Consider the following 22,759-nt stretch of genomic DNA (forward strand, 5'->3'; position numbering starts at 1 on the left):
TTTGTGGCAACCTCAACAACATGGATATAGACAAGCCTTAGTGGCGAGCTAAACCACGGGATAAATCGGTGTCTCACTTGTGTTCTTGTGATTTGCATTGCTATACTTGTATTTGTTGTGATTCTAGGGTTTGGTCCCGATCTACTTGCTCGTGCACTTCCACCAACATACAGGTGGTGAAATAGGCTCTACACTACCCCAGGAACATCAGTAATTTGCTCGATCTACTTTTTCTTGGGCAGTTTTTGAATTGTAGTTCGAGCTTGTCTGCAGGCGCAACAGTGCCGCACTTTTGTGAGATGGTGCCGCAGTGCGGCAATGCCGCACCTTGGGCCTAGAATTTAACTTCCGCTGCGAGTTTGTTTTAAACAGGCCTATTCACACCCCCTCTAGGCGACATCAAGATCCTTTCACAAGTACCTCAATATTCTCTTTGTTGCTTTCAAATGACTTTCTCTTGATGATGCTTGAAATTATGCACACTAGGTTTCTAAATGCATATGCAAGAATCATGTCACCTAGTGGCACTCGATAAATCATTTAACCAAATATTTCTCCTCTTTATAGTACGACTATCTATCCTAAGTCACTCACACCCTCTATGGTGTCTTCATCTCGATTTTTGTTTTTCTCTTTCTTCTTTTCCAAATTGAGCTTGATCATCCTCAACATATGTCCATCTCCATCTCCATGGACTTCATCACCATGCTCCACACATGAATTACACCAACCTAGCTCATTTCAGAACTCATGACAAAGGTTAGTGCTAGATTTCATCAATTATCCAAAACCAAACTAGAGCTTTCAAACGTCTGATAGCTTTTTTCTCCCGTTGCAACGCACGGCATTTTTGCTAGTAATACACAAAGAACTATACATTCCAATGCAATGGTATAACAAAGCTTTGGTGTTACATAAATAGAAACATGATTGTCTCAAAGCACAATATCTACCTTCGAACTCGCCAAGTGAGCAAATCCACCATGAAATGTAATGTGGGAAGATTAGGACTGGTAGTCTAGTCAAATTAATACACAAAGAACTATATTCCAACGCAATTGTGTAACACAGCTCAGCTTCATGGGCTTGTTCAGTAAAGCTTGCTACAGCTGAGGTAGCCAAGGAACAATCTCCTGTAGATGCCAGCAGAACAAGCTTGCAGCTGCAGCCGTTCCGGCTGCAGTTAATTACTAACGAAACCCCCAAGTTGCCCAGCAAGTAGATTAAGCCAACATAGATACTATATTATCTATACTCCACTTATTTACCTATTTCATGCAGAAATTTATGTAAAATGCTACTCTAGCACGAACTATGCAATGGTACTCAATCCAGTTATTATGAATATCTATCTGGCATGCAGAATACTGACAATGCTTGCCACACCTAATCCTGGAGTCCCTACCAAACCGCCATAGATGCTGCTGCCTGTGATTTTGTTCTCTCCTTTTTTCCCCCTTTCCAACAAACTTTTATCCACTAACAATCATGAGAATAGCACTCAGTTTAACAGATACTATGCTTCTACCAAGTCTGCGCCTCCCAATTTGTGAGTCATCAGCTAGCAACAATAGCAAATTACACTGCATATAAAGTTGGTAGCTCACTTATGGGACGTTAACATAGATCTTTTCTCAATCTATACTTGTCTACGTTTTGTATGTTAATCGATCGTCAAGCAACTTACTCCCTCTGACCAAATTATAAGACGTTTTGGCTTTTCTAGATAAATAGTTTTTGTTGTGCACCTAGATATACACTATATCTAGATACATAATAAAAGCAATGTATCTAGAAAAGCCAAAACGGCTTATAATATGGGACGGAGGGAGTATTCATCAACAGCACTATTAGAAACATCTGGGGGCCCACTGGACGAGCATCTGCTTGAACTACTGCTTTCAGTGAGAGTGCAACCATTAATTCGCTTTATGCAATGCTTCTTTGTTTTCAAATCCGAAGAGGAATCCTGTGACAACGACAATCATCGATTATAACTTAGCTTGCTTTTATATCTAATCATAATTTGTACAAAAGGATTTACTAACTGAAAAATGACCCTTGCATTGTTAGCAATCTCTGCGTGTGATTGACATGAAGAACCAGGAATCTTCAATTCCAGATCAGTGGCAATATCACCAACACCACTGCTTCTCACTCCGCAGCTTGGCTGCTGCAATGTAGATGACTTGCTTCTACAGTCTTGTGCTGGAGAGTTAGACCTATGACTACTTGAATGGGCAACTGGAGTATTAAGTTGATTAGATGGCTGATCAGTGGGAGGATGGCAGGGTTGTGTATATGCCATGTAAGGGATGCATGCATTTGGGATGGTTCCAGAAGTTTGACTGTGGAAGAAGGGGTATGTTTGCAACTGCGGATGCATGGGTACAGCACCAGAGGGTATGGGAACTGGGACTGGGTAGGGATATGCTAGAGGTGGCCCCATGACAACAGAAGGCTCCATTCCAGCCCATGGGCATAGCACCCGCATTCGTTGCTGATACTGGTTATTCAAATTATCAACCTCAGATTTCAGTGAAGCTTTCTCATCTCTAAGCTCATTCTTTTCTTGTGTTAACTACAAGCACCAGTAAAAATGTGTATCAGGTGTCAGAAATTTTCTGTGGTTGATCTGTTTCTTTGTACTAATATTTACCTCATGCGCTTCTTCGGAAAGTGATGTGTATTCAGCTTTCAGCTTGTTCACCTGAGTAGTCAAATCTTTCAGCATCTGGATTGTGTCACCAAGTATAGTTGCCTTATCGTTCCTGGGACGGTCTGGATCTGGATATTTGCGCATGACAAAATTATTGAGCCAACTCTACCACTTTAGGAATCAAGTAGATGGAGCTAGTATGAGTAGCACATACAACTTTTGAACATTGTTTAGTTTTGATTATGCACTATCAAAGCTACCCCCTCCATTCCAAATTATGTCGTTTTGACTTTTTTGGTATATCCATTTTGCTATGCATCTAGATATAATAATATGTCTAGATACAGAGCACAATGAATGACTCAAAAAAGTCAAAGCGACTTAATTTGGAACGGAGGGAGTACAACATATTTTCTTAGTTTTAAGACAAGTAACACATTCATTTGCAGGACATCAACCACAAGGTCCCAGACTAGTTCACAGTGATTAACCTTTCTAAATTGCAGGTGCCATCAGTCTGCATGTGGACAATTACTGACTAATAAACACTAAAAATCAAGGGCACCTATACACAGGCTAAGCCAAGAAGTGGAGACCTTCCAACAGCTCAAGAAAGTAACTTCAATCCTTTTCCAAGATTTTGGATGCATTATATCATAATTTTTGTTATTGGTTATTTGAAAATAGCTACATAAAAGGCTCATAACAGGGCCTTTGTTAGGTCTAGTGGATGGAGAAGTAAAAAGACTATAGAAGCCAGGACTTTGTCCCAAATGTCCTAAACTGATGCTGAACAGGTCAAAACTGACTAGTATAGAGGGCCGCTTCAAAAATGAAGTAAATGAACTTATCACCCTGTGATTCACTGCATAACTGCATAAGATCTATGCATGTATGTACGCACAAGTTTCATCTGCAGATCAGTTCATTAAAGTATACTGTCAATACATAGTTTCACTACTAACACACAAATATGGTCAATGAAAGGTACATAGCAAATGTAAGTTCCTTGTGCATTGTTTGAAGAGCATGCCCTGACGAGTAGGAGGGCGCGGGATGAAACTAGGAGATTATGATTTAGTCAGAATATCATTTTGTGACAATAGTAGGTGACAATATGAAAACGTAGTTGATAGCAAACAATCATACAGATTGTGTCAAAAGCACCTAGCCAAGCATGGAGCTGGTCAATGGTTTGATCTTGCAACCAGGAGTAGCGGATCATCCGCTGGAAGCTCACAAAATATGGTAATGCAGTAGAAAATCTGCATATAATGCCTTCTTTTTAGGAAGGGTTCGCTCAGTGCCTTGGAAAAGGATTTGGAAAACTTGGGCCCCCCTACGGTGCAAAATTTTCATTTGGCTTGTGGTGAAAAATTGATGCTGGACTGCTGATCGCCTTGCCAAGCGTGGTCTTCCTCACCCGGCTGTCTGCCCCCATTGTGATCAAGCTGAAGAATCCATCCAACACCTCCTTGTGTCATGTGTTTGTGCCCACCATGTTTGGACCGTGGTTCTTCAGAAGTTGGAATTCATCCTAAGGGCGCCTCAGGCCAACACCAGTAGTTTTTCAAGTTGGTGGTGCCAAGCAATAAAAATTTGCCAAAGGAAATCAGGAAAGGCCTCAATTCTCTCATCATACTGATGGCATGGGAAATATGGAAGCACCAGAATGAATGCATTTTTTAATGGCATGACAATCCTACAGGCTACAGGTAGTGGCAGATGAGTGTGTCCTCTGGTGCTCAGCTGGAGCTAAAGATCTCCAAGAGCTCCCTGCATTTTTAATTTCGGGGGAGCTGGTCGTCTTTTTTCAGTTTTTTGTCTGTGGCTTCCATCTTCTTTTCTTTTAGAGTTTTGTGTGTCTTCGAGTGGGAGGACTTCTCCTTTTCACCCATGTATTTTTCTCTTCTCTCTTATTAATGAAATGATACACAAATCTTTTGCTTGTTCAAGAAAAAAAGCATGAAACTTTCAGCAGTAGGACAGCAAAACAAAAGAAATCCTAAACAAATGTCAAAAATCATGCGTTGAGTAGGACATAGGAGATAACCAAACATGCACAGACACAAAGCACTTGCGGTACTGTTTATACAGTTATTATGCACATATCTGCAGTACAGACACCATGTGTGAAGATTACCAGTTACTGATAACTCATTTTTTGGTTCGAACATCAGGTCTGACAAGGCTAACATGATATGAGCTCCATGATTTACCCTTTTAAAATAATATGTTTCTTTTTGTGACTCATAGGAGCAAAGAGACCCAAGAAAATCCTTGAAAACTACATCATACCAAGTGCATTTCCCAAGTCCTGGAGCTGCTCGTTTAATTTATCTCTTCGCATCTTCTCACGATCAGCCTTTTGTACCTTGCGCGCAGAAGTTGAACCCTGGGCTTTACACTCTGCCCTTTGACTTGATAAGAGAAGGGACACTAATTAGAGCAAATTTCAGGTCTGATCATAAATTATTTTGTACAAAATCACACGCAAGATGACCCATGTTAGAATTCAATTGGTTATCACACCTGATTTTAATCAGGGCCGAACCCAACAAAAGACATGGGTGTACACATGTACACCCGATAAAAAGAAAATCGAAGTTAGTAGGCGTAATACATGTATACACTTGTAATTAGATCAGATCCGAATACAAATACCCAAATAGCTCAAGTTAGATCAGATCCGAATACAGATAGCCAAATAGCTCAAGTTAGGGTTCGGGTGCTCAATTTTGCACAGCGGGAAGGAAAGAGAAGGGGCGAGCATACCTGCCATGGTGGGTTCCGGTCGCCGGCAAAGGCCCCGACGAAGACATGGGCAGCAGGGGCGTAGGGCGGCTTTCACCCTAGTTCTCGCGCGCGCGGGGTGAACGGGAGAAGAGAAACAGCAGACTGGTGTTAACGCAAGGGCGCTGAGCGCAGTTCATCCGAGGCTGTTTACGGCTACTGCTTGCTTCTCCTCGTTCTAAAAAAAAAAGCTTCTCCGCGCGCTACTGGGCCACTTTCTCTAACGAACGAGCCTAGTCAACATACTGGGCCGCATAATCATTGGGCTTCGTTCTTTCGCAAAATTCCCCGGCGGCCCGGCCTGCCGCCCTACTCCATCCTCGAGTCAAGTTGTGCCTGTGCGCCGCCCTTCTCCATCGTCGCCGTCCCGCCGCCGCCCTCTCGACACGCGGCCATCTTCCATCCTCTCCTTCCTCGCCATCCTCTCCTAACTCGCCCGCTCGCGCGGCCCCACGCCTGCCTCCGGTTCCTCCTCCCGAGGGAAGGTGGCGGCGCCCGAGAGAGCTTCTCCGAGGAAGTACAAGGCGGCGCGGAGCGTCTCCGAGCGGCTCAGGCCCGCCGGCGCCGAGTTCTCCTCCGGCTTTGTGTGTGCCTGAGTTGTTCCTGGAAGCAGACTTGTTAAGGCGTTTAGATTGTGACTCTGGGCGTGGAATTTCACCAATGGCAATCGAGTGCCTCGTGCTAGGTACGCGGCAGCGCGCTCCTCTCTGCACCCTCCTTCGAACGCAATGCTCGATTACAACCACACTAACGCTGGTGATTGCAGGGGCGGGGCAGGAGGTGGGGAAGAGCTGCGTGGTGGTGACCATCGGCGGGAAGCGCGTCATGTTCGACTGCGGCATGCACATGGGCTACCACGATCACCGCCACTACCCGGACTTTGGGCGCGCTCTCGCTGCCTGGGGAGCGCCCGACTTCACCGCCGCCATCTCCTGCGTCGTCATCACGCATTTGTGCGTTGCAGATAAACATTTTACCCTTTCCTCTTTTTTCTGGATATACTGGCAATTTTCCTCAGATTCTTGTGCGATTGGTTGCGGGCTGAGGAAGCTTGTGTTGTGCAGCCACTTGGATCATATCGGGGCGCTGCCCTACTTCACCGAGGTCTGCGGGTACCACGGCCCCATCTACATGACGGTGAGCTCTGAACACATGATTATTGTTTGTGTTACTAGCTAAATGCCCGTGTGTTACTATGGCCAACGAAAATTGTATTACCAAAAGTTGCTCCACGAAAACTTAATTGGAATTTTTTTAAACTTTTTGCTATATACAAACTTCATAATTATTTTCATGGTAACAAAAATCATAAGTTCATTGCCAATAGGAAATTACAATTAATATTGAAACACAAAAATCTAGCATCATGGTGAGTATTGTTCAAAATTGATCCAGAAAGCATCGCAAGCCATAGAAACCATAAATCCAGGTTAAATTAATGCCATCATGGTAGAACGAACCTTGGGTTTGGCAAAGACATGTCTGTTAGATTGACATCAGCTGTAAGTGTACAACAACAACAACAAAGCCTTTAAGTTTCAAACAAGTTGGGGTATGCTAGAGTTGAAACCCAGCAGAAGCAATCAAGGTTCAGGCATGTGAATAGCTGTTTTCCAAGCACTCCTATCTAAGGCTAAGTCTTTGGGTATATTCCATCCTTTCAAGTCTCCTTTTATTGCCTCTACCCAAGTCAACTTCGGTCTTCCTCTGCCTCTCTTTGCGTTACTATCCTGGCTTAGGATTCCACTACGCACCGGTGCCTCTGGAGGTCTCCGTTGGACATGTCCAAACCATCTCAACCGGTGTTGGACAAGCTTTTTTTCAATTGGTGCTACCCCTAATCTATCACATATATCATCGTTCCGAACTCGATCCCTTCTTGTATGACCGCAAATCCAACGCAACATACGCATTTCCGCGACACTTATCTGTTGAACATATCTTCTTTTCGTAGGCCAACATTCTGCACCATACAACATAGCAGGTCTAATCGCCGTCCTATAAAACTTACCTTTTAGCTTCAGGAGCACATTGACTGAAACATACTTGGACATCTTTTTCACGATGGAGACTGATGCAGACCTGCTGCGTAAGATTTAATACTTATTCTTCCAAGACCAGTATATAGATGGTATAATAAAACTGAGGCACCAAGCTAGTTCCGGACTGGTGCTGATGTTGAAGTCTAACAGAGTAGCGGTTAGTGTTTACTGAAAAACTAATTGAAAGCAGCAAGCACATGAATAATATATTGAGTAAGGCATGCGGAAGTTTCAATGTTCCAGTTAAAGACTGAATGGCGTTCAATTGCAATGACTTTATTCTTAAACTGGAATGATACATTCAAACAATCACTCAAAACGTACAAATGTGTGATATCAAAACCCAGTTACAGAATCACCTGAGGAATCATATGGCTAGCAATGTCTTAGCAATGTGGATACATCATTTGGGCTGGATAGTAAGGTAGAGTACATCCCTAGTCGATGGTCTTGAAAGATTATGACGTTGATAGAAGTAAGCAGGTAACTACTAACTACTTCTGTGTTCAAGTATCTGGGAAGTGATGTATTTTTGTGATTACCAATTGCATAGAACTGACTGCAGTAGAAATCAATCAAGGAAGACTGTATCAACATCCTGGCACCACACAAATATTTCTCTGACCAAGCAACCGATACCTACTTTCAGGAAGAGAAGCTTGGGAATCGTATCTGTATATCTCCATCTACATATCTAAGAATATGCCCAGAACCATGTATTTCAAGAACTATAGTATATATCTGCATCTACATATATGAACATATGAAGAACCAAATATTTCAGAACCATGATTATCATGAAGCAGCTTTGATGCAGTTGAACTTAATCCATAGAAAAAACTAAAACTTTTGCACCTGATCATCTTCTAAATTGGCTAAACATGCTCTACACAACATGTGAAATCAATTAAAGGCAGAGCAATCTGGAAAAAACATATCTCAAACCAACTCTAATTTTGGCACAGATGTCTATGGCGAAAATATTGAAGGTAACATGTATCAACACTTATGGTTTTATCCCATTTGCTAAAAAAGTATCCTCAGTGCTCTTCTGCTAATGCTTCTAATATAGTTCTGCAGTTTCTAGCTATGCCACTTGTACACAACTGAAAGCATTGAGTCATAGCGATAATTAGGACTAAAATCAGAAGGGAAAACAAATGCTTTCCTAGACACAATTGTGGCCTTGTTTATATGTCATCATATGGGCGTGGGGAATAAATCAAACCCAATGAAAATAAAAACAGATGTATCATATGGAATAAAATCATAAATAAAAATTACCAGAGGTTGTATGTGTGTTTGTCTTGTAACAATCTTCTTCTATTAGTGCAATGATATGCAGCTTTCCCACACGTTCGAGAAAAAAATATGTAAGGAAGAAGGAATAAATCATTTTCCTTGTTTTTGTGCAATCTATGTTCAGAAGGGGAGCCTTGGCGCAGTGGTAAAGCTGCTGCCTTGTGACCATGAGGTCACGGGTTCAAGTCCTGGAAACAGCCTCTTGCAGAAATGCAGGGAAAGGCTGCGTACAAAAGACCCAAGTGGTCGGACCCTTCCCCTAACCCTGCGCAAGCGGGAGCTACGTACATTGGGGCTGCCCTTTTTTTTGTGCAATCTATGTTCAAACTCTCTTTTCCTTGGCTGCATCTAAATTAGGCAAACAGATTCTCATCCATCACTAAGACCTCAAATCCAAATCACGGAGCATGACTCTTCTATGGTCTGATGGGAAGCAAACTATTATTAGCGGGCCAGGAAAAAAAAGAAGAAAACACATCTATGGCCTTCCATTGCAGGGAAATGGTGGTCACTCTGATCTGCCGTTGCCGTAATAGGGTAAAAACCCATCAGGTTTCGGCTGCCCGTTGCGATCTCAGTGCGGTAGAGGTGGAAACAAATTGGATGCTGATAAAAAACCAGAGCAGGTGGGGGCGGGCAATAAAGTGCGACGGTGGGCGAAGTGGGGTGGGGGACCTAAGTTAGCATACATTGTAAGTCGTTGTTGGAGCTTAGGGAACGTAGGGCGTAGGAATGGGAGATGGCTGGCCTGGGCTTGAATCCCTGGCGACGGGCTAGCGGTGCCGTGCTCGGCGCCTGGTGGTGGACGTGAACTGGAGAGGAACAGAGAGCGCAATGCCAAAGAGCGAGAGATAAACTCAATCTCTGGCTAAACTTCTATTAATGAATAGTGTTCCATACTTATAACAAAATGCTAACAAACCTCTCCTCACTCTAAGGGATAACAAATCCAATGAAACAAACTCCTAAATATTCTGATGGCTAACAACCGAAATGAAACAAACTCCTCATGCGTCGCTGCCCTCCGACTACGACGCCGCACCTGGTGACCGCGCACTGCTGCGTTCCAGCCACGGTGCACTCGTAGCCACTGGTCTTGTTGCGGCGCCGGTATACTTTGCCCACCATAACATCACTCCCCCCTCGACGAACAGCTCGTCCTCGAGCTAGAAGGAGGGGGACTCGGCGCGAAGATCTTCAAGCGGCTCCCAAGTGGCTTCGGCTTCAGGCAGGCCCTCCCACTGAACAAGGACATGCCAATGGCCACGGCGGAGCTGGGCACGCAATGTGCGCGCCGGCTTCTGGAGACGGTGACCGTGGTGTAGTGGAGGAAGCGCCGGGGTTATAGCTGGTGGAGTCCCCCGGAACGGCTTGAGTACGCCGACGTGAAAAATGTCGTGGATGCGCGCACCCTCCGGCGGCTGCAAGTGGTAGGCGATGTCACCCACTCGCTTCGTGATCTGGAACGGCCCAGCGAACTGCGGGCTCAACTTGCACCGCGGCCCAGGCATCAAGGATTGTACCGGGCGGTGAAGGATGCGCAGCCACACCCAATCACCGACCGCGAACTCCAGGGAGCGGTGATGCACGTCGTAGTAGCGTTTCGCGTACTCTTGGGCCTGGAGAAGCCTCTCCCGAACATCGGAGAGGAACGCGTCGTGGCCCTGGAGCAAGGTGTCGACGCTGTCGTGTGAGCAGTACTTGCAGTATACGGAAGCAAGGCCGGCGGAGGGCGGCCATAGACCACCTGAAACGGCGAGGTGCGCAGGGCGGAGTGATAAGACGTGTTGTAACAATATTCCGCCCAGGGCAACCAATCGAGCCACGCGCGGGGGCGGTCACCGGTGATGCAACGGAGGTACATGGCGATGGTCTTGTTCACCGCCTCCGACTGGCCGTTTGGGGATGGAAGGCCGTGCTGAGGCGGAGCTTGACGTCGGCTAGCTTGAACAGATCACGCCACACGTTGCTGGTGAACATGGGGTCTCGGTCGCTGACGATGGAGTTGGGGAACCCGTGCAGGCGAACGATGGCTTCGAAGAACGCCTTGGCAACTGAAGTGGGTGTACGGATGGCTCAGCGCGATGAAGTGGGCGTGTTTGGAGAACCAACCCACCTCGGTGAGGATGACGCTCCTACCGTGGACGCGTGGCAGGCCCTCGATGAAGTCAAGGGAGATGTCGGCCCATACTTGCGACGGTACCTCCAAGGGTTGCAGGAGGCCCGCCGGCTGCAACGACTCCACCTTGTTCCTCTGGCACACGGCGCACGCTCATACAAAGTCGCGCACCAGGGAACGATCATGCTCGACGAATAACTCTACGCGGAGCCGGTGGAGCGTTTTCTGGAATCCTTCATGGCCGGAGGAGTGGGCGAGCTCTAGGATAGCCGGTAGCGCCGCCGATGCTGCTGGGATGAAGACACGGGCGTCGTGGAGGATCAGGCCATCCACGACACACCAAGGCACCTCCCGCTTGGTGACGATGGAGTCCTGCACAGCGCGCAAGTCAGGGTCTTCGTTGAGCTCGCGGCGCAGGGCGGTGAAGAGGTCGAAGGACGGCCTAGACATCGCGTGGAGGCCAGCGTCGGTGTCGTCGCGGCGAGATAGGGCGTCCGCAACAATGTTGAGGCGGCCTGGTCGAAACTCCACCGCAAAGTCGTAGCCGAAGACTTTGCTCACCCACTGATGCTGTGGCACCGTTGACAAGTGCTTGTCGAGGAGAAATTTGAGCGCGTAATGGTCTATGCGCACGACGAAGCGCCTCCCCCACAGATACGGCTGCCTATGGCGGACAGCTTGGACTAAGCCGATGAGCTCACGCTCATATGCGGCCAGCTTCATGTGTCGGGGTGCGAACGACCTGCTGAAGAACGCGATCGCCCTGTACCCTGGTGAAGAACCGCGCCGAAGACGAAGCCGGACGCGTCGCAGTCGACGGTGAACGGCTGCTCGAAATTCGGCAACTGGAGGATGGGCGCCGCGGACAGGGCTTGCTTGAGGGAGGCGACCGCGGCCGCAGCTGCCTCGGACCAGAGGAACGCGTCCTTCCGGAGCAGCTGCGTGAGTGGAGCCGCAATAGTGCCGAAGTCTTTGATGAAGCGGCGATAATAGCCCGCCGGGCCGAGGAAGCCGTGGAGACCTTAGGCTGAGCGCGGCGGCGACCAGGACGTGACCGCGTCCACCTTGCCGGGGTCCATTGCCACGCCGTACTCAGAAATCACATGGCCGAGATAAGCCACTGAAGACGTCGCGAAGGAACACTTGCTGCGTTTGACACGCAGTTGGTGTTCACGCAACGCCGTGAGGACCGCCTTGATGTGCTGGAGGTGCGTCGTCCACGACGGGCTGTAGATTAGGATGCATCGAAGAAAACCAAAACGAACTTATGGAGGAACGGCTGGAGCACGGTGTTCATGAGGCTTTGGAATGTCGCTGGGGCATTCGTGAGACCGAACGACATCACCAAGAACTCGAAGTGGCCGTGGTGTGTGCGGAAGGCCATCTTCTCGATGTCGTCCGGGTGCACCCGGACTTGATGGTAGCCCGAGCGCATATCCAGTTTGGTGAAGTGGGCGCTGCTGAGCTCATCCAAAAGCTCCTCCACCACGAGGATGGGAAACTTGTCCTTGACGGTGCACTCGTTCAGGGCGCGATAATCCACGCAAAAGCGCCACGATGCGTCCGGCTTCTTGATGAGGAGGACCGGCGCGAACGATAATCCACACAAAAGCGCCACGATGTGTCCGGCTTCTTGATGAGGAGGACCGGCGCGGAGAACGCTGACGTACTGGGGCGTATGATGCCCTGAGCCATCATGGCGGTGCACTGGGACTCCAGTTCATCCTTTTGGAGCTGGGGGTATCGATACGGGCGGACGGCGACTTGGGCGGTGTGGGCTGCAGATGGATCCGATGATCGCAGGGGCGCGCAGGTGGTAGGCCCTGCGGGTCAGCGAAGACGTCGTCGAACGACTGAAGCAGGATATCAAGCATGGCCGGCCTGTTGTTGCGGATGGCGTGAAAGCGGCGCGTGGAATGAACGTCGTGACGCGTCAAGCCGATGTCGCGCCAAAACACACGGCGGCCTTCGTGCCAAAAGGCCATACAGAGGTCGTCGAAGTCCCACAGTATGGGCCCCAACGTGCGGATGAAGGAGACGCCGAGGACCATGTCATATCCGTCGATGGGAATGGAGTAGCAGTCGACGGTGAATGTTTCGTCGGCCATACGGATGCCCACGTCCCGGGCCAGGCCACGACACGAGACGCGGTCGCCATTCGCCACGATGACGTCGGCGCTGGGGCACGCCTGGAACGGTAGACCGACGCGGCGGGCCACGTCACCGCGGATGAAGTTGTGGGTGGACCTCGAGTCGAGCAGGGCAACGAACTGATCATTGCCGATGGTGATGTAGACTTGCATGGTGTCCTCGGTGCGGATGCCCGCAATGGCGTTCAGGGAGATCATGGGCTGCTCGGGGTCGAACAGTGCGGGTTCGGCGGCCGCCTCGTCGTCGGTCTCCTCCACAATGTAATCGGAGACCTCGAGGTAGAAGAGGTGGGCGCACTTGTGGCCACGACATACGGCTCGTCACAATTGTAGCAGAGACCCTGCTTCCCGCGCTCGGCCATCTCCTTCGGTGTTAGGTGCTTGAAGGGACGTGGTGGCGGTGCCGACGATGAGGACAAGGGCGAGCCGTGGCTGCTCGCGGGCAAGACCGCCGTGGTTGGCGTAGCCAGGGCGCGACGGGGTGGCCGGGCTAGCAAGGCGAGCAGGGGCACCGCGTTGCAGCGCTCGTAGGCGCGCGCTGGAGATCTTGGGGGTCGTGCAGCTCCACGTCGACACGAATGTGGTCCGGCAAACCGCCGGTGAACAGCTACGCCTGCTGGTACGGTGAGAGCCAGCCCGCGTGCGCCATCTGGGCCTGGAACGTGTCCAGGTATGACTCGACGGAGGAAGTGAAGGGCAACCGCGCCAAATCGGCTAGGTGGTTGGTGTTGATTGGCGGCCCGAAGCGCTGATGGCATAGGTGCTTGAATTCCTCCCAATCCAGGGCGCCGACGCTCCGCTCGAGGACGATGTACCACTGCTGGGCGGTGCCGGTGAGGTGGTAGGATGCGAGCCAGACCCTGTCGGCGTGGCGCGTCTGCTGACCACGGAAGAACTGCTCGCATTTGTTCAACCAGCCGAGCGGGTCCTCCTTGCCGTCATAGGTGGGGAATGAGAGTTTGTGGTAGCGAGGCACGGCCGGGCCTTCCGGTTCCGGTGGGATGTGGGGCAGAGGCGGCGGCATATGCATGGCGGCCGACTGCGGATCATGGGATGCCTGCATGATGGATGAAAGGACGGCATGGGTGATGGCGAGTGGGGGAACGCGATCTGGGTGATGGGCACGCCCGTGGTCGGTGGTGGCTGCTGGGAGGATACGGCCCCGGAGACATGGACGGATGGGTTGGACGCCGGCAAGGTTGGCAGAGCCGGCGACGCGGAGAGCAGCTCCGAGATCACCGGAACCGAAGCCGGAAGAGCGGGAATGCTGCCGTAGCCGGGCATGCCGTACTGCAGGAGCAGTGGCGCGGAGGACGAGAGGCGGCTCTCGACGGCCGCCAGGCGCATGGAGATGTCCCCCATCTGGCGCTGCATGCCGTAGATGGACGCCGTGAGCGCATTGAGGGCATCGGTGGGAATCGCAGTGAGCGTGGGCGGCGGCGGCGCGGTGAGCGAGGGTTGCGGAGCAGAAAGCGGCGCGGTGGTGACGATGGCGGCGTTGGTGAACGTGGGAGCGGATGGAAACACGGATGGGGCAGCGGCGGTGGTGGGAACGACGATGGCGGCGGTAGATCCAAAACCTGACATGTCTGATACCAGATTGTTGGAGCTTAGGGAACGTAGGGCGTAGGAATGGGAGATGGCTGGCCTGGGCTTGAATCCCCGGCGACGGGCTGGCGGCGCCGTGCTCGGCGCCTGGTGGTGGACGTGAACTGGAGAGGAACAGAGAGCGCAACGCCAAAGAGTGAGAGATAAACTCAATCTCTGGCTAAACTTCTATTAATGAATAGTGTTCCATACTTATAACAAAGTGCTAACAAACCTCTCCTTACTCTAAGGGATAACAAATCCAATGAAACAAACTCCTAAATATTCTGATGGCTAACAACCGAAATGAAACAAACTCCTCATGCGTCGCTGCCCTCCGACTACGACGCCGCACCTGGTCACCGCGCACTGCCGCGTTCCAGCCGCAGTGCACTCGTAGCCACTGGTCTTGTTGCAGCGCCGGTATACCTTGCCCACCATAACAGTAGTAGAGATATAGAATGTGCCTATTGTTGTCTAAACTTGGCCTCAAGTAAATCCTGGATTGATTGGGTTGTTTAAAGTTTGGATTGTACTACTTCTGATCCAAGAAGTATGCTTGGGTGAATGGTCTTGCATAATTAGCTTATATGCTTGGGTGGTTGTCTTCCTTGGTCTCCCACTTCTTATATGAAGCATCTATATGTCGCGATGATTGATAGTCACTCCATAACTTATGTCATGATACCTCAAACAGTATCCAACAAAGGCTTTAGCTCCATTTATGCTCGAGGATTATCGGAAAGTAACGATGGATCAGAGAGGGGAGGAAGAGCAATATAGCTATGAAGATATTCTTAGATGTATGAAGAAAGGTAATCTTTAGTTCTGTTTGGAACTTCTAGTACCTGTCTACTTAGACACTGATGCTGGCGCAGAAGTAAGCTGGTGTCATAATCCTCTTTACTTGTAATACTTGACCTTTCAGTCATACCAATGGACTTGAAGCAGACTGTTCAAGTAGATAAAGACCTAGTGATCCGTGCCTATTATGCTGGACATGTAAGTTTCTTACACTGTTGTTCATTCAACATTCTGCTCAGTGTTCTTAAAGTAATTTGAAGTCAAGTATTGATTTAGTTCTCTACTTTCTAATCTAGTAAAACCGTTGCCAAACTCAAGGTTATAGGGGCTGCCATGATTTATGCAAAAGTTGGGGATGCTGCTATGGTATACACCGGGGATTACAATATGACACCAGATAGACATCTTGGGGCCGCACAAATTGATCGCCTGAAGTTGGATCTCTTGATAACAGAGTATGGTCTAACCTCAAACTCTAAACATATTTTTCTGTTTTGTGGTTGCCTTTACTTGGATTTGTAACCAAGTGTTGTTGTGATTTATGCTACAATGTATCCATAGGTTATTTCTTATGTCTTCACACCACAGGTTTTTATGGTGTGTAGGAGGACCCCGACTATGTAGATGGTAGTCATAATCAGTAGAGGGGCAAGCGTGTTCACCTTGGCACCCTATATTGGGAAGAGAGGGAGGGAGGGAGGGAGGGACGGTGGGTATTTTGCTGCCTAAGTTCCACTGATTACATCTGCTCAGTTGATATTCACCAAGTTCAACAACCTCCTACTTCTAAGCACTAACAAAGCAATCGCTAACAAGTCAAAGCAATCCTGGGACTGACCAAACTAACTGAAACTGAAGACCTTGTAACTTGTCAAGTAGTTGTTGCAGTACTCTTTGGCATGTTACCTCTATGCTCATACCACGCCTGCACCGCTCTTCTTGGAGCATCTGTTGTAGTGCTTGCCCTACATAAAAACAAGGGGCTATTGCGTTCCTTGCCCCCTATTTTGAACCACAATTGTGATTCACCCCCATTTTCTTCCACTTTGTGTTTTTACCCCTGCTTTTCTAAAACGAAGGTTCAATTTACCCCTACTCCGTGAACAGCAGGTAACGGTGTTAAAAAATTTGAAAGATGACGAGTTTGCCCTTCTGAATATTGTGTTTTTGCCCCTATTTCAAACCCCAATTGTGATTTTACCCCCACTTTCTTCCATTTTGTGTTTTTACCCCTACTTTTCCAAAACGAAGGCTCCGTTTACCCCAATTCTTTAACTCAGTTATCTACATCCGGATCAACAGCAATTAAAAATTAACAAAAGCCCTGTGAAAAGATAAACTTACCCCTTATCTCTCGGTCGTCTCTCTCAGGGTCGTCCCTTTCAACGCTAGCAGGCAGCGGGCAGCTGGGTGTGGCGGCCGGTGGCGGCGGAAAGAGCAGAGTCAGGCCTGTCCGGGCGGGCGCGGCGACGTGGGAGCGTGGCGCGGAGGCCAGTGCGGAGGAAGCGGCGCGGGCGCGCGCGGCTTAGCCTGACGTGGGCGCGCAGCCAGGCATGCGGCTCTGCTTGGCACGGGCGCGCGTGGCTTGGCCGGCGTCGCGAGCGCGCGTCTCGTGAAAGCAGACGAGCATGGAGATCTTGTCGGTGAGAGGCGACGGATCCCTGCTCACGAACATCTTGCATATGTTCTCGAACGTCACCTGCAAGCGCATGCGTTAGTTATTCGATTTATGGCTTCAAATAAACGCATTAGCATGCATCACTGTGCGCCGGAATATATAGCTAATTAAGGAGCATGCATGCGTACTTTCTTGATCTCAGTGGCGGCGGAGATGGTGCCCTTTTCTACCCATGACTGCAGCGCCGCCACGAGACGCGGCTGGACGACCTCGGCGATGGCCCGGAGTGAGCCGGGGCGGTTGATGGTGGCGAGGATGAACCCGCGGAGCCTGGCGTGCTGGCTACCCTCGACGTTGACCACGCAGGAGAGGCCCACGAGCTCCGGCGCGGGCCAGCGGATGCCGAAGGTGCCGTCCTGAGAGGACTTGAGGACGAACTTGTTGGCCGCCGGCGAGCAGACGAGGACGGTCGGCGAGCCAAAGAGGTGCGTCCGGTACACGCCACGTCGCCCGCGCGGCCCCCGGCGTAGTAGCGCCTCCTCCTGGCGTGGACGAAGCCGTCGGGGCGGTGCGCGAGCTTTGTAGTACCAGAGCAGCCAGAGGCTCTCACCCACAAATGGGAGGCCCATGTGGCCCGGCGGGAGCCTCGCACGACGGCGCCAACGCTTCAGTGCGAAGAAGGCGCAGTGGCAGACGTCGTTGCTGTGCCACACAGCGAGCGCGAGCAGCGGAACGGGGCCGAGGAGGAGGCCGATCCACCGCGCCCAGTCCACTGCCGTCACCTGTGCGTGCATCGACATTAAGTGGACTCTATCACTCAGCACACTCCATGGTCGGCTGCTTTCACGAGACGCACGCTCGCAACGCCGGCCAAGCCGCGCGCGCCCGCGCCAAGCAGAGCCGCGTGCCTGGCGGCGCGCCCATGTCAGGCTAAGCCGTGCGCGCCCGCTCGCCGCGCCCGCCCGATGGCCCGACGCTGCTCTTCCGCCGCCACCGCCGCCGCACCCAGCCGCCCGCTGCCTGCTAGCGTTGAGAGGGACGACCCTGAGAGAGACGACCGAGAGATAAGGGGTAAGTTTGTCTTTTCACAGGGCTTTTGTTAATTTTTAATTGCTTTGATCCGGATGTAGATAACTGAGTTAAGAATTGGGGTAAACGGAGCCTTCGTTTTGGAAAAGTAGGGGTAAAAACACAAAGTGGAAGAAAGTGGGGGTAAAATCACAATTGGGGTTTGAAATAGGGGCAAAAACGCAATATTCGGAAGGGCAAACTCGTCATCTTTCAACTTTTTTAACACCGTTGCCTGCTGTTCACGGAGTAGGGGTAAACTGAACCTTCGTTTTGGAAAAGCAGGGGTAAAAACACAAAGTGGAAGAAAATGGGGGTGAAATCACAATTGGGGTTCAAAATAGGGGCAAGAACGCAATAGCCCCTAAAAACAAGGTCTAGAGGGTATGTTTTACCTATTTTAATTTTCATTTGTGTGATCCTCTTGGTTGATATCAGATTTTGGGAATATGTTCCAGACCACCTGTGGACCATTGCTTAGCTCTTGTTGTTAGCCAATCTGTTCTCCTGGACATCGTTTGGGTTATATTTGTAAATTATCTATATAGTTTGTTATTACAAATGTACTAGTTTCTAAAGCTGCGATAGTCAATGAACCTGCATTTGTTTTATGGTTGCAGTGGCTTAACATTTTACTGTTATATTTGAATCAAGAGCATCAATTGTTGTGGATGATTTTTTTCCTGTGTACATAACCAATTAACTAATTTTCTTTATGCAGATCAACATACGCTAAAACTATACGTGACTCAAAGCATGCCCGAGAGAGGGAATTCTTAAAAGCGGTATGAAAAAATTGAACTTCCCTGCGGTGTATAGATTTGTAGATTTTCATTGCATGTGTAAACCAATGGTTTTCCAATGGTGCACTACTCTATTTTCTAGGTTTTGGATTGTATGTTCTTAAGATTATTTGGGCACAACACAGTCCACGAAGTGTGTCTACGTTTTTTTTTTTATTCCTGACGTTTTGGTACAAGAAGATGCATTCTGACTGTATTAAACCAAAATCTTGTGAAGTGTACACAGTTGATTTTGCTTCCAAGGCATAACTGAGTATATGTTTCCTAGGTACATAAATGTGTTTCTGGTGGAGGTAAAGTTCTAATTCCAACGTTTGCTCTGGGAAGAGCTCAGGTATTCTTCGTCTCCCTTAATTCTACTTTATGAGACATAAGTGATGATTAAGTGTGATAACTATATAGACTTAAATGAGTAAGTTTCCCTGTGAAGTACCATCACGAAGGCACACTGTTCAAAGGTTTCATAATTTGAGTATCCATTTATGACGCCTGTATTTCAGGAACTATGCATGTTACTGGATGACTATTGGGAGAGGATGGACTTGAAAGTTCCTATTTATTTTTCAGCTGGTATGGGTGGTTTCTTGAATGTTGAAACCTTCTTGTACTTTTCTGCTGCATGTGAAGTTTTACTTGTTGATTTGTGCTATAGGTTTAACCATTCAAGCTAACGTGTACTACAAAATGTTGATTGGATGGACTAGCCAAAAGATCAAGGACAGCCATGCAGTGCATAACCCATTTGACTTCAAGCATGGTATGGTTCAGTTCTTCAAAAGCTAATTGTCCAATCCTACTTTGGGTGAAGACGAAGTGCATATGATTGAGTTCAAAATCTAAATATTCAGTAGAATTTTAACTAAGTAACTAACCCTCCAATTTATCCTTTTATTTTTGCTATATTTTGTAACTGTATGACACCAATTGTTTTTTTTTATATTTCTTTAATGAAAGATTTGTTTATTTAATCAAAATATTGATAATAATTGTTGCTATTTCACTTTTTATGTGGTAACCACAATTGAGATATGAGGTGTTCTGTGTTTTATTTTCAAATATTGAAATAACAGAGACAGTATTTTTCACATTTCAGTTTGCCACTTTGAGCGTTACTTCATTAACAACCCTGGTCCCTGTGTACTTTTTGCAACACCTGGTATGATTAGTGGGGGATTTTCTCTTGAGGCATTTAAGAAATGGGCACCATCAGAGAAGAATTTGATTACACTTCCAGGGTATGCTCCTTACCTTTTTTGTTTATTCCATTTTTTCTAATCTTTTAAATCACTCTTATTCATATAGGCAAGCTTTACCAAACCTTTTATTCTACAGTTATTCTGATGCCGCCTTCTATTTTTCCTGCACAGATATTGTGTTTCTGGAACCATTGGTCATAAGTTAATGTGTGGGAAACCTACAAGGATTGATTACAAGGACACTCATATTGATGTCAGATGTCAGGTCGATTTTCACCTCATTTCATATTTTGCTAAAAAATGTACAATTTTAAATAGTAATGACAAGAACATGGTCAACCAGAAGGAAGCCTTGTAAATCACTAGTGTTTATCTTTACCATATGCTTATATATTGTTGAAGTCTGGCTTTTAAATTCGATCCATATCAATCATTCAATCCCCACTTATTGTTCTGCACGATTAAATTTTACTCACTAAAGGTCGCTTGCTCAAGGCACTTAGTTGTCAGTGTGGTTGGCTGGTTGTGGTCGTTTTTGTTTCTTTTTTTGAGTTTTTTTTTTTTTTGTGAGTAGTATGTGTTGAGGGGCTTTCCTAGTCTCCTCCCTGTTTTTGTACATTTTGTACTTTATCTTGATGAAATGGCACGGAGTTCTCCTGCGTTGTTTGATAGAAAAATAAAAAAAAATCTACTCATTACTATTCATGAAGCATATATGAATGTTAGCACTCAACACAATAGCTCTCACAGGAAACATGTAGTCTATGAATTGGAGCTTTCTCTGAGATTAATCATGATGTTTGAAGTTTCTGACAGAATGCTGCTGTCAGTGTCTAATATCTTACATTTCAGTTTTATCTCTTTTGGCACTCTAGATTTAATCAATCCCTTGCATTTTTTTTTCATTTCTGATATTTTTTGCCCCCTCACACTAAGTTTTTTCTGCCCCCTTTATTTATTTATTTTTTACCAGATTCATCAGCTAGCATTCAGTCCTCATACAGACTCCAAAGGGATTATGGATCTGACAGAATTCCTGTCACCCAAACATGTAATTCTCGTTCATGGTGAAAAGCCTCAGATGGCTTTTCTGAAGGAGAGGATCGAATCTGAATTGGAGATGCCTTGCTATTTCCCAGGGAATAATGAATCCGTCTCCATTCCGACAACCCTGAACCTTAAAATGAGTGCCACAGAAAGGTTCATTACAAGCTGTGCTGTGGAGCAAGGTAAGCGTAGCCTGCACAAGCGGAACCTGATTTGTGGTACAGGTTTGTCAGAAGTGATTGGCAGTGATGAGGAGGCGGCGGAGGGCGTTCTTCTGATGGAGAAACACAAGTCTCCGAAAATTCTTTGCGAGGATGAGGTCGTTGAGGTGCTGGGCATGGAGCGGCATCTTGTCCAGTTTGAACCAATGGTCTCCAGAATTGTAGCCGCTGTTGAATCGGAGTTGCACCGGGCTAAGGCAGCGGATTTAGATAGCGATGGGAAATGAATGCAACAGTATAAGTGTACATTGCCATAATTTGGCCCATTATTCTTTCACCTTTCTTTCCCGAAAATGCGGGGAATGTCACACACACACACCATTTCAGTATTACGGACAAGCCTTTTTTTGGTTCCTTGGGAGTTACCACCAAGTTATATCTAGACTAGAGAGCAGTTACCAAATTTGGTACCTCCGTAGGTACGATTTCCTTGTGCCTTTTAATGAGTAATCCTCTCCGTCCCTAAAAGAATGCAATTCTAGCATATCATCACGTTTTAATACCTTAAATTTGACCAATTATAGATAAAAAATATACATGTTTATGATACTAAATAAATACTATTAGATTAATTACGAAATATATTTTTATAATAAATTAATTTAAAGACATAATTGAGAATATTATTTACTAAAAACTTGATCAAACATTAACCACTTTTCATGGCACGTAACTCATAGTTGCATTCTTTTCAGGACGGATGTAGTACATCCCAAGGGTGTGTATTATATTATTCATTAAAATTCCATGATTACACAGAGTAAAATCTACCGATGGTTGAACTTGTTTGAGTTTTTATTCCCGGTTTAGGTATTTACAATCGTACACACAACTCTAAACTCTCTGGGCTACTTTGGCCGCCCAAATTCCTAGAGGGATCCCTGCGAATTCCTTGGGCCAATCTCCCCCGGGCCAATCTCCCCCGGGGCAAATTTTGGTGCTCTTTGGAAGCCCACCAACCCGAGGTTCGCAGACTGTTTCCCTTCGTTTTTCACGTGGAAATAATCCACGAGCGAGGAGGCCGGGAGGGTTTCCCCGTGCACTCGTGAGTCGCACGTGGCTTCTTCCTCCGCTCGCGACGCCGCCTAATCGCGAGGCCGCCGCCACCACAGCATCCGATCGCTGTCGTGCCGGTATCTAGTCTCTGCCGCCCCTCCGCCTCGCGCCAACGGTTAGCCCGTCTCCGCCGCCGTGACTTCCCTGGTCGGCGTACCCCAGCTCCACTTCGCTCCACCACTGTCATTATCGCCGGTCAGTCCACCTCCATCCACATCTCCTTCCCCACAGAAGCTTCTCGATCTGCTAGGGTTTCATCCACATCTGTTTCTAGTTGATCTTGGAGTTACCAGT

The 22,759-nt window shown here is 47.8% G+C and overlaps 2 protein-coding genes across 2 annotated transcripts; one reads left to right on the forward strand and one right to left on the reverse strand.

Annotated features, from left to right (window-relative positions):
- Positions 1-452: 452 nt before the first annotated feature.
- Positions 453-5,597, reverse strand: LOC136452418 (transcription factor bHLH121-like). Its single transcript, XM_066453033.1, has 5 exons — positions 5,435-5,597; positions 4,958-5,079; positions 2,660-2,787; positions 2,066-2,581; positions 453-1,969 (listed from the first exon to the last, which is right to left on the reverse strand). The coding sequence occupies exons 1-5, from the start codon at positions 5,479-5,481 to the stop codon at positions 1,811-1,813; spliced, it is 972 nt and encodes a 323-aa protein (XP_066309130.1). The 5' UTR covers positions 5,482-5,597; the 3' UTR covers positions 453-1,810.
- Positions 5,598-5,782: 185 nt separating this feature from the next.
- On the forward strand, positions 5,783-21,868 carry LOC136450115 (cleavage and polyadenylation specificity factor subunit 3-II-like). The gene is made up of 13 exons (XM_066450404.1): positions 5,783-6,137; positions 6,219-6,405; positions 6,517-6,589; positions 15,350-15,467; positions 15,581-15,654; positions 15,775-15,911; positions 18,864-18,927; positions 19,214-19,279; positions 19,446-19,515; positions 19,598-19,702; positions 20,039-20,180; positions 20,313-20,406; positions 21,115-21,868. The coding sequence occupies exons 1-13, from the start codon at positions 6,113-6,115 to the stop codon at positions 21,634-21,636; spliced, it is 1,677 nt and encodes a 558-aa protein (XP_066306501.1). The 5' UTR covers positions 5,783-6,112; the 3' UTR covers positions 21,637-21,868.
- The last annotated feature ends 891 nt before the right edge of the window (positions 21,869-22,759 follow it).

The sequence above is a fragment of the Miscanthus floridulus genome, chromosome 5 (genome assembly GCF_019320115.1).
Source record: "Miscanthus floridulus cultivar M001 chromosome 5, ASM1932011v1, whole genome shotgun sequence".
Classification (NCBI taxonomy): domain Eukaryota; kingdom Viridiplantae; phylum Streptophyta; class Magnoliopsida; order Poales; family Poaceae; genus Miscanthus; species Miscanthus floridulus.

Coding starts and splice junctions, on each gene's coding strand:
- LOC136450115 (XM_066450404.1), top strand. CDS start 6,113: ATGGCAATCGAGTGCCTCGTGCTAG. Junction 6,138..6,218: donor AATCGAGTGCCTCGTGCTAG/GTACGCGGCAGC, acceptor TGGTGATTGCAG/GGGCGGGGCAGGAGGTGGGG. Junction 19,703..20,038: donor CCCATTTGACTTCAAGCATG/GTATGGTTCAGT, acceptor TTCACATTTCAG/TTTGCCACTTTGAGCGTTAC.
- LOC136452418 (XM_066453033.1), bottom strand. CDS start 5,481: ATGTCTTCGTCGGGGCCTTTGCCGGCGACCGGAACCCACCATGGCAG. Junction 5,080..5,434: donor ACCGGAACCCACCATGGCAG/GTATGCTCGCCC, acceptor TCTCTTATCAAG/TCAAAGGGCAGAGTGTAAAG. Junction 1,970..2,065: donor ACGCAGAGATTGCTAACAAT/GCAAGGGTCATT, acceptor TCGTTGTCACAG/GATTCCTCTTCGGATTTGAA.